This window comes from Dromiciops gliroides, chromosome 1 (assembly GCF_019393635.1).
Source record: "Dromiciops gliroides isolate mDroGli1 chromosome 1, mDroGli1.pri, whole genome shotgun sequence".
Classification (NCBI taxonomy): Eukaryota; Metazoa; Chordata; class Mammalia; order Microbiotheria; family Microbiotheriidae; genus Dromiciops; species Dromiciops gliroides.
In genome coordinates this window covers 510,039,658-510,055,511 of record NC_057861.1, presented here as the reverse complement: position 1 = coordinate 510,055,511, position 15,854 = coordinate 510,039,658, and the positions used below count along the sequence as shown (strand labels likewise).

The window sequence follows — 15,854 nt, the reverse complement described above, 5'->3', positions numbered from 1 at the left end:
ATTTAAACTCTATGAAAAGGAATCTTTATAAGATTTGTTCTGCCACTCACTCTTTTTGCCTCTTCATTTATCATAAATTGTGTTAGTTGTTATCCCTCCCCATTTTAGGGGTTATTTGTAAATTTGATAAGCATGGCATCTTTGCTTACATATGAGTCATTGACTAAAATGTTCAACTACACAAGGCCAAGTATTCACAAATGCATGTGTTAATGCAAACACATACACACACACACACACACACACACACACACACACACATTTGCCTCAAATGGATTTAAAGGATATTTAAAATATCTTTATAATTTTACTTATGAAATTCTTTTTTTTTTTACCAGAATCAGATAAAATGCTGTCCTTTCCCAGATTTTTCTTCTCCAGGCTATTCAAAATGAAGTCTTCTTGAAAAACATGAAGTAGTTGTGTTTTTCTGCCATGCTGAATGTGAATAAATACATAACAATATAAATTGCAATTTAAGTCATTTATTTAAATCATCTATAATCAGAATAAAAGTAAACTTACAAGTTCAGTAATGGGATCTAACTCAATAATGCATCCTGGTCTTGCTGTTGATTGTTGACTTACAATGTTAAACACTTCACCAACATATTTCTGTTTTAAAAAATGAAAATATTTTCTTAACCCAGTTATAAAGCTCATTAAAATTATCAACATTCATAAAAATAATCTGTTAATAGGGGAGAGCAAAATGCTATTTTCTTTAGTTGTATAAGAAGTCAACTAATGTGTAAGGTTCCTTGTAAGATTCTAGTTGATGCTACTTGTTGGAGATTTCACAAATACTACACAGTAAATTAGAATCAAGAAATTAAGGGTAATGATTAGTTGTATTGAGGGAAAATTATTTCATATCCAGTAGTGCATAAATCTGACTCCAGTGATTAAAAGAAAAGTTCCACTGGCCAATCCTTTGTAAAAAATTATTGTGGAATATGGTGAGCCTTTGGAAAAGAGCTGGTTTAAATGATGATTATAAAATATGGTGGAGTTTTGGAAATAAGTTAAAGTTACAAACTTCTCTTCTAGTAATAAAAGATTATTTTTATCACTATGTTAAAGACAGCTGAGTGTAGCAGACAACTCAGGAAGAATTGGGCTTAAGTCCTAATTCTAACACATACTGGATATATGTATGGAACTGGACAAGTCAATTTCTCAATGTCTCAGAGACAACTCTAAGACTACAAGATACAGACAAATTGCTAGTCTGCATTGGTAAAAAAGAATGTCCTCATTGGGAAATGCCCAATGATAAAATCCCAGGTGCAACAAAAACATAAAAGTTATTTTAAAAGTTATATGCAAATGAAAAGAAAGTAAAAGACAGACAATATGTTCTAATTTATGAAGAACCAAGTATTTTTCATGGTAGATTCTATGAATACTATCCTAAAAGAATATATGAGATATTTTCTCAAATAGCTACTTAATGAATTAACAAACCTCTATTAAGCACCTACATTTGCCAAGCACTAGGGGATACATGTTCCTCCATAAGCAAATACAGGATACATACAAAATAAATACATAGGGATTTCTGGGTTGAGTAAAATATCAACCGAATCAAAAAATTCTGAAAATAAGCATGTTATAGCTAATCATTTTAATTTGTCTTTATAACGAGATTAAAAATTCAAGCAGGTTTATAAAACTTACATATAAACATTTCACTTAAAATAAAAAAATTATTAAGTTTTTTCTATGCTCCAGGAATTCATTACTTAGAAATAAATATGACTATTTTAATTTGTGCATTTAATAATTTCAGATTAAAAATCGCATAGCTTTCATAAGATTTACATGTAATCATTTCACTTACAGAAATTTCAGGGTTGGACAGCTCATATAAAAGTTTTTTGGCATCAGTGACAGCTTCATACAATCTCAAATATTGTCCATCACTTGCCACAAAGCAAGCACTAGGAGAGTTGCAATAAGCACCTAGAATAGATTGATGAACATTTTAAATTTAGCAATTTAAAGATAATGTATAGATTCTTTATTACCTTGAATAAAAAAAGAAAACAATATGATGCTTACCTAGACAGTAACTAGGTATGAGGGCAGGTAGCCATGCCACATTGGAAAATGCCGAAACATGAAGAGAATTAATCCTTGCAAGTTCTGAAACACCTCCAGAAAAAGACAATGGCCCAACTGGATCAACCCTCCAAAGAATAAGTTCACTATAAACTGCATTTGGATCCTGGAACGTTACATCTACAGTCCTCCTATTATGTTCTCCTAATGATTTTTCCTCAGGGTTTAAAGCATCATAAGGCTGTTTCAGATTGTCAATGTCTGGTGTCCTTAATGCATTATGATGGGATGTTGTTAGTAGCAATGGTAATACTGAATGGCAAGCTAAGTCATTAAGATGAAAGCGATGACCACAATATCTAGATTTATGGGAAATACTGAGAACTGTAGAAAAGGCAGATTCTTCTGCAAAGCTGACTAACCACTGATTCAAGGATCCATCTGCATGCTTTGAAATCATCATGACATTAGGAGTGAAGATACTTAATTTTAAACTATTAGTTGATTTACTGTGACCAGAAGAGATGAGCATTGATGTGGAACGTGTGAGCCCAGAGGGTTTTTGTTTGCCTTGCTGAATAGCCAAGTCAACATTCTTGGTACAAGCATACATCACTATGCTTCTGCAGAGAGAATTTGCATCACCTGTAGGGAAAGCTACTGGAATTCTGGAAACAAATGATACCTAGATTAAAAAAAAAAAGCATCATAATGCATATATTGTGTGAAGATATAAAAAGTAGAATAATAGATAAGCAAGTATGTTTTTTAAAAAATTAAACAACAAAGTAGCATACCAGCTGATATGATAACAGTACCTGCACCTGACGAAACATACCAGGCTGGTATTCATCCAGCCAATCCACGTGCCAAATCAGCAAAGAACCATCCACAGGATGAATACTGAAAAGCATGTCTGCATTTTTACTCCATTCAGATAGAAGCACTTCAATCTGATGATCAATAATAGCAGTTGGTAAGGGTACACAGCCTGAAGTGATTATATTTTTTTCACTACTCAACTCTCTCTTTTCAGGAACTGTTTTCAGATCATCAACACCATCATCTGTTTCTGGTAGAAAAAATTGTTAATGAGTTAAGTAAATGCAATTAAGTAACAAATTTGACAAGAATAATAAAGGTAATAAAGTTTAAATTAGTATTTAGGTTTCATAAACAAAAAATTTAAAAAGGAAACTCTTTTACTTTAGGGATATGTTCAGCCTCTAGGCCATTCCTGTAAAATATTTTAAAGCTTCATTTTAATAATTTTATCATTTTTAGTTATAGTCATCAGTTTCTAAAATAATAGTTATAAACACTAGTCCTAATATAGGGTGGGCCAAAAGTCATGAAGCCATGAAGGGATTTTAATATTTAATAACTCTTTCATTGTTTTTAATTTATAATACAACAGCATCATATACAATATACATATATGTACAAGTATACATACATATATATACATATATATATATATGAAATAAAGAAAACATCTTTCCAAAGGTTATTAAAACATCAGGCCCCTTCATGACTTTTAGCCCTCCCTATATAAACTCAGCTTTCCAAAAAAGACATTAGGACAATCAGGAAAGTAGTTCAATGCTCACTCTCATTTCAGTTGTTATAAAGATTCACCAAAAGTGAATAACAAGAAATATTGTTATTCTACTAAATTAATGTTAATATTTGTTTTTCAGTTATAATTATTACTTCATCTATTCTTTGTGCTTAGAAAACATCAGTTTTAAAAATTCAAAATAAATATATTTTTCTCAATTTAGCATGAATTTAAGAAAAGTTTCCAGTTCAGTGTTATAGATGTACCTTATTATGATTTTTCTGAACCTAAGCAAGCAGTTATGGGCATTTTTGAAAAATAAGTTTTTATGGATGTCTAGGGCACTTCTAAATATGTCTAAATATACTACATTGAAGACTACTTTAAAAAATAAATCTGTAATAGGCTAGATGTATCATAGTTTCTGAATTTGCCACAACGCACACATGATTTTAAAACTATTTCTTGTAAAAACATTAATACAATTCAAGTCAAGAAATACTTTATAAAGTATCACAAGGCATTGTTCTAGGTGCCAAATAATAACTGTCTTCAAGGAGTTTACACTCTATTGGAGGATATAATTCCTAAACAGGTATAATACAAGATGATTTGAGGATAGAGAACACTAACAACAGAAAAGATTAAAGATTTCACGTAGGAGATAGTAACTAATCTAGTCCCTGAAGAAAGCTAAGGATTCTAAGAAGCAGAGGTGAAGTGAGATGACAGTTCATTCTAATTCATTTTCCCTCAACAGCTCTACTCTCCAGAAAATCTTGCATGCCTAAAATAAGCTGATCACCTGAAATTTCATCACCATGCAGATTGACTCAGTCTTGGACACTCAACACCTTCTTGATTCCCTCAGCTGCAGAGACATAAACTCCTCCCAAAGTCTTCCTTTAGAGAGAATTCAGAATTTCCAGATAACCTCATCTTCTATCAGCATCACTGCTTAGTATCAACTTCATGAACATCATGCCCCAGCTGAGTACCTTCTGGTGCCCCTCCACCTCTTCAGCTTCTTTAGTCAACTGTCTTCCCTCATTAAAATGTAAGCTCTTTGAAAGCAGGAGCTGTCTTTCTTTTTCTCGTTTGCATTACCAATACTTAGCATAGTCAGTGCCTGGTATTTATTATGCCATGCTGATGAATTTTTATTTTGTCCTCGAAATAACAGGGAACCTCTGAATATCTTCAAAAGGGAGCATAGTGACTGTTTATATCATGTTGACATGGTGTATCAGGCACCAGAAGATTATGTCAAAACCCCCTTGATATAACCTCCCACTTTCTTGCATTGCTCATCTCTGATTAGGGCCTGGCCCTTCTCCTTGCCAAAGTCAATCCCTCCATTAAATCCCCTTCCATGTTCACCAGTGGATAACTTGCTCAATCATCCTCTTTTCAACTTTTTCCTACATACTTGTTCCTTTCTTTGATGCCTTCAAACATACTCAGGTCTCATTCTTTAAAAAAAAATTTTCACCAGAACCTACTACTCCTTAAGGCTATCATCTTATGTCTATCCTACCTTTCTTAGTAAAACTCCTAGGAAAAGCTATTTATACCTGTTGCCTTCCTCTCTCCCCTCACTAACTCCCAAATTTTTGCCACTTTTTCAACTGAAGCTGTTTTCTCTAAACTTACCAATGATCTTTTAATTTCCAAATATATTTTTCCACAGTCCTTTCTCCCTGAATACTTTCTTCTTCTCTGAGATTTCATGACACTATCATTACCTGATTTTCTTCTTACCTCTGTCTACTACTCAGTCTTCTTTGCCAGTTCATCATCCATATTCAAAATGCCTTAACCATGGGTGCTATCCAAGATTCTAACTCTATTCTTTCTCTTTATATTGTCTAGGTAATCTCGTCAGCCCTAATATAATTATTATAGCTAAGGAGATAATTCAGAGATTTTAATTTCTAGCCTCAGCCTCTCCCCTATTCTTCAGTCCCCTATCATCTATACCTATGGAACATTTCCAACCAGATGTCCTGAAGACAAATCAAATTCAACATATCCAAGACGGAACTCTCCTCCTCTCTTCCAAATTTCCCTTTTCTATTAAAGGCCGTCATTTATCCAGTCTTTTAAGCTTGAAATCAAATTCAACATATCCAAGACGGAACTCTTCTCCTCTCTTCCAAATTTCCCTTTTCTATTAAAGGCCGTCATTTATCCAGTCTTTTAAGCTTTGTAATATTTGAATTGTCCTTAAATCCTCAACCCATATATCCAACCAGTCACCAAATCTTGCTGTTTCTACCATCACACCATCTCTCTACTCAGTCACAACCTTATTTTATATGAGGCCTCATTACTCTTATCTGAATTACTGTGAGCCTTCTAATTGGTCTCCTTGCCTCAAATACCTCTTGAAATCAGTTGATCGTACACAACAGGGCCAAGGTGATTTTTCTTACTTCCCCTTTCTATATTCCCCTACCCAATAAACTCTAGAATCAAAAACAAACTCCTCTGTTTAGCTTTTAAAGACCTTCAACCTACCTTTCCAGGTATACTCTTCTTCCTCCTCCTTCTCCTACATTGTGTGATCATCTAGCCAAATTAGGTCTCTGTTTCTCATTCATAGTATTCTTTTGCATCCCTATCATTGTACTAGCTATCTTCTTTTTCTGGAATACACCCCCCTCTCACTCAGAGAATCTTTAAGATTCAGCTCAATAATCACTTCCCAAAAGAAGCTTTTCCTGATCCACCTCCACAACTGCTAGTGACCTCTCTACCTTGTATCTGTTTATGTTAATTCTCTTTATATTTATTCTGTATTTACTTATGTATGTACTTGTCTCCTCTCTTACAATATAAGATCCCTGTGAGTAGGAATTGTTTCATTCTTTTTATTTGTATCCCTAGTGCCTGGTGCACAGGAAGCACTTGATAAATCCCGATTGATTGTAGTTACATGATCATACTAAGGCTTAAGAAAAACTGGCAGCTGAATGGATGGACTGGAAAGGGAAAGGAATGGAAGCAGGGATACCAATTTCTGTAGTACTGGCAAGAGGTAAGGGGGGTGGGGGTTCTGATTTAGGGGAGTGGCCAAGAGAGTGAAGAGAAGGGGATGAATGTGATTAATTGTGAAACAGAATCAACAAATTGGATATGGAACTGAGATACAGGTAAAGGCCAAGAAGGACTTCAATACTGACTGTAAGTACATTGATAGCCTCAAAAAACAAAGATAAGTTTGAAGAAAGGGCATATCCAAGTAGATATGAATAGTAGTGATATAAAACTAGACTTTAAGATTGATTAGGGCTAGATACATAAAATTGGGAACTGGAAATCATCTGCATCAGAGGTAGCTGAATCCATGGAAGTTGAGATCACCAGGAAAGGGTGTAGAGAGAAATAAGAGAAGTTACAGGACAAAACCTTAGGGAATATCCACAGCTGTGGGTAAGGACTGGTAATCCATCAAAGGAGACTGAAAATGGGTGGTCTGGTCAGAGACACAGGAAAGAATAGTGACCTGGAGCAAAAGGAGGAACTATTATTGAACTAGGATACAGGAAGAGGGAGTGGTCAACAGTACTCTAACCTAAAGAGAGGTCAAGAAGAACGAGGAATGAAAGAAGCCAGGTACTCAATAATTAGTTTTGGATAAAGCAGTTTTAGGCCAGTGGCTGGGCCTCAGATTACAAGGAGTTATAAAGATAGTGGAAGAAACTAATTGAGGGGAGGGGGGAGCATAGGAGGAGGGAGAAATTTGGTTATACAGATGGAAATTCCACTTTGTTTTCTTGAAGGCAAAATGTGTCTTATGATTCTTTGTGTTCCATGTAATACCATTTACAGTACCTTGACATACAGTACACATTCAAATATATGATTAGTTATTCCTTATGATATAAAAATGCATATATGTACTGAAGAACAACTCAACGGAATCAAACTATTTTAGACATTCCTTATTTTTCTTAAGCCATTACCTTCATCAGATTTTCCATCCACCTGGTTAGATTCTTCCACACTGGCTTCTGAAGGTGGCTGTTCAAAACTCTTTCGAAGCTGCTGTAAAAAGACCTCCATTGATAAAGTAAAATGCAATTCTTTATTGTTAAGCCAATGTACAACAAAAGGCCCACTCTTCTCTTCATTGTCACCAAGGCTGAGAGATGTAATAGAAGGAAGTAAAGGAATGTCTACAAAGCAAAAATGGCAAAAAATTAATTACTTGCTACCTGATCATATGACACAATTAGGGTTCATACTTTTGTCATTGGTTGTCATGTAAAGACTTGTCAAAGCTTTAAAATAAATGTAACCTACGCACAGGCCACTCCACATGTTATCTCACAGTCAATAAGTAAACAGTAGTCATTTTAATATGCTTATAACAAGAAAAAATTAAAATCATGTGACCAAATTTATCTTGTCTAATTTATGACATTTTATTTCTTAGTCAAGTCATCTGAAAGATATGATATTTGACAACCCTACACGAATATTATTAGGACTGAATTGCTTTGATTAAAGAGTATATTTACATATTCTCAAATAAGAGTTCAAGAAATTACACAAATTATACAAAGAAAACATTATCCCTCTTATGCAAAATTAAAATGTTGCAACCTCAAAGGGATTTGAGTTAGTAGACAATGATTTATTTGATGGCATTCCAACATTTTTCCTTAAAGCAGTTAATGTTGCAGAGACTACAGGACCATAGGCATATTCTACTTGCAGCAAAGATTTTTAAATGATCTAACAATCCTACAAAGTAATTTGGGAATATGCAAGGATAGTAACTAAAATATCTACAACTGTTTTCCCAGAGCTAGACATATACATACCCCAAAATATTTATAACAGCTTTTTCTGTGGCAGCAAAGAAGTGGAAACAAAGCAGTTACCCGTCAACTGCATAAGACTGACTAAAATAGATTATGGTATATGAATGCCACAGAATATGAATCTGAAGATCTTAGAGAAACATAACCTAATAACTTATATGAACTACACAAAATGAAATAAAGACAAGGAAAGCATTATACACAATGACTATAAGCAAATGCAAAGAAAAACAAAACTGAATGTGTAGTTATAGTAATCTAGATTGTCCCAGAAGAAGAAAAGAGAAAATGCACCTCCCATCCTTTGTTGGACAGGTGGAATATAAGCATGAAATACTATACATGGCAACAGCCACAGGTGATTTTTTTTTTCTGATGTGCTCTTTTTTTCCTTTTTTGCTACAAGGATGACTTGCTGGAGAGAGGATGGGAAAGGATATATTTTAAAATGTAAGTGAAAAAAATGTAAATTAGGTAAAAACTAAAGATTATCAACAATTTTTTTTAATTTAAAGAAACCCTGGAGAAGACATTTCAAATAAAAAATATACCTGATTACTGGAAAGCCAATACTGATAGTTTATGTTTCAAAACTGGCTTGTAATGCCAAAATCTCTATTTTTATATTTGATTTTGATTTTTTTTTCGGGGGGGGGAGCAATATCATTAACAAAATTTGAATTTCAAAAACATCTTCCCTTAATTCATTAGTGATAATTCTAGAATTTAAAGACATGACTGCATTCTATTTATTTTTTAATCAATAACAAGCTGATTCTTCCACTAAGAAATACTTTACTGCCTCATCTTGGTATACAAGACACCTTGGTTTCTTAAAAGTTATGGTAGTAGAACATAGGATCTGGATGCTTTTACCATGTGGCACAGCAGAAGGCATTTGAACACAGAAGACCTGGGTTCAAGTCTCTCTTTTGCCAAAACACCTCTGCAAGTCACTTGATCACTAAGCTTCAATTTCTTCACCTGTAAAATTGGTTTCAATAACGTTTAATATGCCTACTTTCTGAAGAACAGCTTCACTAAAGCACTCCAAGTGTCAACACTAGTAAACTAACCACATAATGATGAGTTATTTCATCATGGCAAACCTGCAGTCATGTTCTGCCGGTGCAGTAGTACCCAAGACACAATGGTGGAAATGGCAATAAAGGATCTGAGATTCATATTAACTTAGCTACTGGTACCTAAATGTGAGCTCTCTATCAATAATCAATGGACACACTACTAAGGAACTGAATCCTATTAACTTCAGTAAGCATGAAACCGTAAGACAGAAAAACTTATGATTAAATGGAAAGATGGATCATAGGAGAGCTATTCCCTCATCCTTTAAAAAAAAAAATCACATGATATTGCTATCACTTAATTTTAGCTAAAACCTTGGAAAAAGCTGTGTACACTCATTAATTCTATTTCCTTTCCTGTCACTCACTTCTCAGTCATTTGCAATATGGTTTTGGACATAACGTCCAATAGCAATAAGTGTTAATCTAAAACTGCCCTCTCCAAAATTACCCGTGATCTCTTAATCATCAAATCTGATGGCCATTACTCAATACTTACACTTCTTGACCTTTGTACAGCATTTAACATGTCTACTACCTTCTCTGCCCATATATTATCTCCTTTCTGGGGTTTTGTAACACCGTTCTTTCTCTCTTGGTTCTCCTACTGTCTGACTTTTGCTTCATTATCTCCTATGCTGGTTAATCATCCTCATCCCATCCTCGAACTGAAGGTAGACTCCAAGGTTTTCCCCAAATCACATGAATTATGGATAGAGCTCTGGACTTGGGTTTAGGAAACCTGGGTTCAAATTAAGTATCTCATCTCAGATACTTAATGCTAGTAAACACAGCTATGTGTGACCATGGTCAAGTCACTTAGGCTCTCTGGGACTTAGCTTCTTTATCTGCAAAATGAAAGAGTTGGGATCTATGACCACTAAGATCCCATTCAACTGTAAATCTATGATCCAAAATGTCCAGTAAACATCAAAAACTTGCTTGAATCTCAGTTCTGTTGCCTACCTACTATGGGTAAGATCTCAGGCAAACCACTTAACCTTTCTATACCTCAGTTTCCTCATTTGCAAAATAAAGCAGATTAGACTATCTCTTAAATACCTTTCAAATAGACATCATAAAATCATAGGATCATAGAGACCTTAAAGGTGATCTAATTCAACCCCCTCCATTTTAAAGATTTAAAAAAAAAAAAAGTGAGACCCAGAGAGGTTATAGGACTTCCCCAATGCCATGCAATTAGAGCCAGAATTGGAAACCAGGTCTTCCTACTTTAAATTCAGTACTTTTTTCATTTTACTTGGTACCCACATTCCACATTTTTTTACCTACAAAATGCAGAAGTGTAACATGCACAGATTCAATACTAAAAAGAATCCTATGATATTACTTTACCCTAAACAAAGCTTTTTGGGGAAGTCAGGGTTATTACCTGTGGCTGGGTTGATGCTGGCTGCAATGTGAAAGTGACAAAGTGCATTGGCTTGCAAAGGGGCATTCCTGTGGACCTGATGTGGATTCTGCTGATGTGGTAGGTAGCCAGTATGTGCTACAAGTGCAAGTGATCTTCTTCGTCCTCTGCGAAAATGCCTGAGGTTTACCTATGTGGATAAGATGGGTTTTTTAGAGTGCCCTTATTCATATAAACTACATGTTTCATTTGACTTCATCATATTCATATGAAACTTCATGTTTGTTTTGTGAGTTACATACACATTGACAATTAACTAATAATGATAAGGAACCTTTCTCAAGTGAACAGATATATTAATTTCAACAGTATTTCTCTAATTTGTTACATTACATAACCTCAAAGTTAAAACGTTGAGAAAAAGCTAAAAAGATAAGTTTACTCTGACCACCTCAGTTTTCTTATTCAGAATGCATTTATTTTCTTCAAATCAATAGGGCTTGTTCATGTGTTTTGTTTTTGTTTTTTTGGGGGGGGGGATCACCTGGTAAATTTTTTTAAGTTGTTTTTTTTTTTTAGTGAGGCAATTGGGGTTAAGTGACTTTCCCAGGGTCACACAGCTAGTAAGTGTTAAGTGTCTGAGGCCGGATTTGAATTCAGGTACTCCTGACTCCAGGGCCAGTGCTTTATCCACTGCACCACCTAGCTGCCCCCCAGTAAATTTTTTTTAACGAATTATTTTCTACATTAGAAAAATATCATAAAGCTTGAAAAATTTTGTAGCAGCATTTTCTTTTCCTGGGCCTTGGTTTTTCGTGCTTATCTAAGTTAAATCTAATTGAATTTAAATTAAGATTATGGTCATACAATTCGATCACCTATAAAACAAAGAAGTCAGGCTAGGTGATCTCTGATGTCCCTTCCAAATCTTGATTCTATGACTTAAAGGTCATGTTATAAAAATCACTCTCAATGACTGTAGTAAAATGCAACATCCAAAGCACAGCACTCACTTCCAAAGCACTTTGAACTCGTTCCTTACTGGAAGCATTCCTCTTGAAGTTATTTGTTAAATTAACTGGATCAGTCCAATGATTATAATTTCCTTCATATAAGAGACTATCATTTGGTAAAAAAGTCTCTACCCACAGGCGGCATACATTATCTTTGCAGCAGGTCAACAATACATTACATACAGAAGCCCTGTGGAAGAAAACAATATTGAGAACCAAATTCAGTGCAGAAAAATAGTATGGCAACCATGGAAATTATTATTATTAAATTTTTAAAGTATCAATGATAAAAAGGTTATAGTAAATATAAATATTTTATGTGTTCAAAAAGGCAATTGGCTAGCCTCAATTTATATAAGAACCTCGACTTCAATACACCACCAGTTTCCGACCATTGTGCTTCTATTCTTTATTTTGGCAATGTTTAAAACTTATTTTAAACTGACAAACAAACATAAGAAAAAAAAAAACTTTGCCATGTACACAGCAGAACATAAGAGAGGTATTCAATATAAAACAATAAATTTCCATTTCATAAGAAATACCTATATAATAAATATCATGCTAAATTAATTTGATTGGGATAACTTTGAATGAATAGTTTAGTTAGGTAAACTGGCATCTTAAAAATTATATAGGGTCAGCTAGGGGGCACAGTGGATAAAGCACCAGCCCCTGAAATTCAGGAGGACCTGAGTTCAGGTCCAGCCTCAGACAATTGACACTTACTAGCTGTGTAACCCTGGGCAAGTCACTTAACCCTCTTTGCCCAACAACAACAAAAATTATATATATATGCTTTACCTACCTACGAACAAGAAATATTACTTCAATTATTTGGATCTCAGTTTATTTGTATAAAAAGTGTTTTATGTTTATGTTCATAAAGTTCCTGCATTTGTTCTGGTAGATATACACTCAGATACTATATACTGTTCTCTATTCTTTTCTGGGGGGGGGAGGGGAAGACAATGAGGGTTAAGTGATTTGACCAGGGTCACACAGCTAGTAAGTGTCAAGTGTCTGAGGCCAGATTTGAATTCAGGTCTTCCTGAATCCAGGGCCAGTGCTTTATCCACTGTGCCACCTAGCTGTCCCTCTCTATTATTCTTTTTTTTTTAGGCAATTGGGGTTAAGTGACTTGCCCAGGGTCACACAGCTAGTAAGTGTCAACTGTCTGAGGCCAGATTTGAACTCAGGTCCTCCTGACTCCAAGGCCAGTGCTCTATCCACTGGGCCACCTAGCTGCCCCCCTCTCTATTATTCTTAATTCAGAAACTAATTACTTTGATTTTGAAAACTGTTCCATGATCTGAGGTAGCATGCCATAGTCACTGATGTTTCTTTGAATGAAACTCAGTCTCATATGAAATCTGGATCAAATAGGAAATATTATATCTTCTAATATTACAGGGTTGCTGTTCTGTGTGTGTGTTTTTGTTAAGCACTGTTTTATCTTGCAGTCTTGATGGTCTAGTGAAACATATGGACCCTTTCTCAGGAAAAAAATGTTTTCTTAAAAACAATTCTAAAATGAAGGAAAGTGGTTAGAAAAAAGGAAGATGTTAATTTTTTTCTTATCCAAACCCATTAAGTCTATCCATGGAGACCCTGAGAGTCCACTAACTCCATGTTAAGAGGGCATGATTTAAAATAATTTATGTTGATCTTTCAGTTATTAATTATGGTTATGAATCCATTCTTGTTATGTATTATTTTTTCCTAAGTTTAGTCATACAGTATCTATGGACATTTTCCACAATGAACACTAACATACTATTGTAATACTACTGTAAGTCTATATGTGTGTGTATAAATATATATATATATACAAATATATACACATATATGTGTACATAAGTGCATATATATCTTTTCTCTCAGAATATGGAAAAATGAGCTTCAAGAATTAAAATGGTGTTTTACAAATACATACTTCTGCTTTCTGTCTTGGGGAGAGTGAAGGGAAGGTAGGGAGAAAAATTTGGAACTCAAAATCTTATAAAAACAAATGTTAAAAACTATCTTTACATGTAACCAGAAAATAATAAAAACTTTTATGATTTAAAAAATACATATTTATCTCCTATTTGGTGACTCTTTCCTCTTGGTGAGCTTATCCCAATACAGACTGGAAGAAAGGAAGAGAGGAATTAATAAAGGAAAGAAGAAAGGAAAGGAGGAAGTGGGGACTTAAGCATCTACTGTGTGACAGACACACTACTAAGCATTTTACAAATATCTCATTTGATTCTCACAACAACCCTGGGAAGTAGGTTTTATTGTTATCCCCTTTTTAGAGCTGAGGAAACTGAGGCACCTAGTTGTCTCTAAGGATTAATGATGAATTCACTAATTAATTACCCTCATGGGCAATCACCAGGTAAAAGGCAATAAGCCCTTTCAATAAATTTGTTTTTGAGTAATCTATTCATTATGTAAAGAAAAATAAATTCAGCAGAATTCTTGTGTCTTATGCCTGCCAAATAAAGGCACTTTTTGTTTTATTACCACCACCTTCCCTTTTGGTCTGACTTATTTAATACACATTTTCAAAAATTATACATGTTTGTAACACTGAATGCTAGACAAGATAGTATGCATGTGGAAGACAGAACAAAAAGAAGCTAGGTCTAGTGAACCAGAGAATAAACAAATAAGAGTCAGGGTGACAGTGGAATTGAAAAATTCGATAGGCAGAAATTAATTATTAGATATTAGAGAAGAGAGCACAAGTGAGCTGATCTAAAATTCATACAAATAAATAATCAGGAGATGTGTAGTAGCAAAACAAAGTAGATTATTAAAATACTGGGCAAGCATTTTGTTCCCAGGAGATCCAAAGAACTTAGACACAGCAGGTACATGGCTGAGCCACTTATTCAGGTACACTCAGTCAGAGAGCTTGTCATCACAACTTCTGGTAATTTAATATGCCTCTAATTTAAGCCTGGCAAACACCTTATCCCAAGCAAGACTTTATAATCTATATTTGACAACTGAAAATAAAGACTAAATGGGTTGACACTGGGCAAGTCACTTAACCCTCATTGCCCAGAAAAAAAAAAAAAAGACTACATGGGGATCAAACATAGCTCTTTGACAGACTTTGTGAACAATTTTCTTGATTTTTACAATAAATTATGGGGGTTTGGGGGGCAGCTAGGTGGCGCAGTGGATAAAGTACCGGCCTTGGATTCAGGAGGACCTGAGTTCAAATTCAGCCCCAGACACTTGACACTAGCTGTGTGACCCTGGGCAAGTCACTTAACCCTCATTGGCCCACAAAAAAAAAAAAAGAAATTATGGGGGCTTTATTGTTGTTGTTTTTTGGTGGGGCAATGAGGGTTAAGTGACTTGCCCAGGGTTACACAGCTAGTGTCAAGTGTCTGGGGCTGGATTTGAACTCAGGTCCTCCTGACTCCAAGGCCGGTGCTTTATCCACTGTGCCACCTAGCTGTCCCAAATGAAGTAGGGGTTTTTTTTTGTTTTGTTTGCCACCTAGCTGCCCCTAATTATGGTTTATTTTTATCCACAATTAAACAGCATTAGCCAAAAGAATTAAAAAACACTCATATTTTTATTTCAGCTCATGTGCTTGAAATAAGAGGAGTAAATGTTGGGGCAGCTAGGTGACACAGTGGATAGAGCACCAGCCCAGGAGTCAGGAGGACCTGAGTTCAAATCCAGCCTCAGACACTTAACACTTACTAGCTGTGACGTTGGGCAAATTACTTAATCCCAACTGCCTCACCAAAAAAAAAAAAATTGTAAATGTAGAGAATAACCAGTTTCAATATGAATGATATAAAATAACAGAACTGGGGCAGCTAGGTGGCACAGTGGATAAAGCACCAGCCCTGGATTCAGGAGGACCTGAGTTCAAATCTGGCCTCAGACACTTGACACTTACTAGCTGTGTGACCC

The 15,854-nt window shown here is 34.9% G+C and overlaps 1 protein-coding gene across 1 annotated transcript in view; it reads right to left on the bottom strand.

Moving 5' to 3' along the window:
- Positions 1-15,854, bottom strand: part of DMXL1 (Dmx like 1) — a 162,586-nt gene that overhangs the window by 110,455 nt on the left and 36,277 nt on the right. Inside the window, 8 exon segments of the mRNA XM_043985159.1 lie at positions 336-438; positions 526-615; positions 1,844-1,965; positions 2,065-2,749; positions 2,883-3,136; positions 7,594-7,806; positions 10,936-11,104; positions 11,928-12,117. Coding sequence (XP_043841094.1) covers positions 336-438; positions 526-615; positions 1,844-1,965; positions 2,065-2,749; positions 2,883-3,136; positions 7,594-7,806; positions 10,936-11,104; positions 11,928-12,117 — 1,826 coding nt within the window.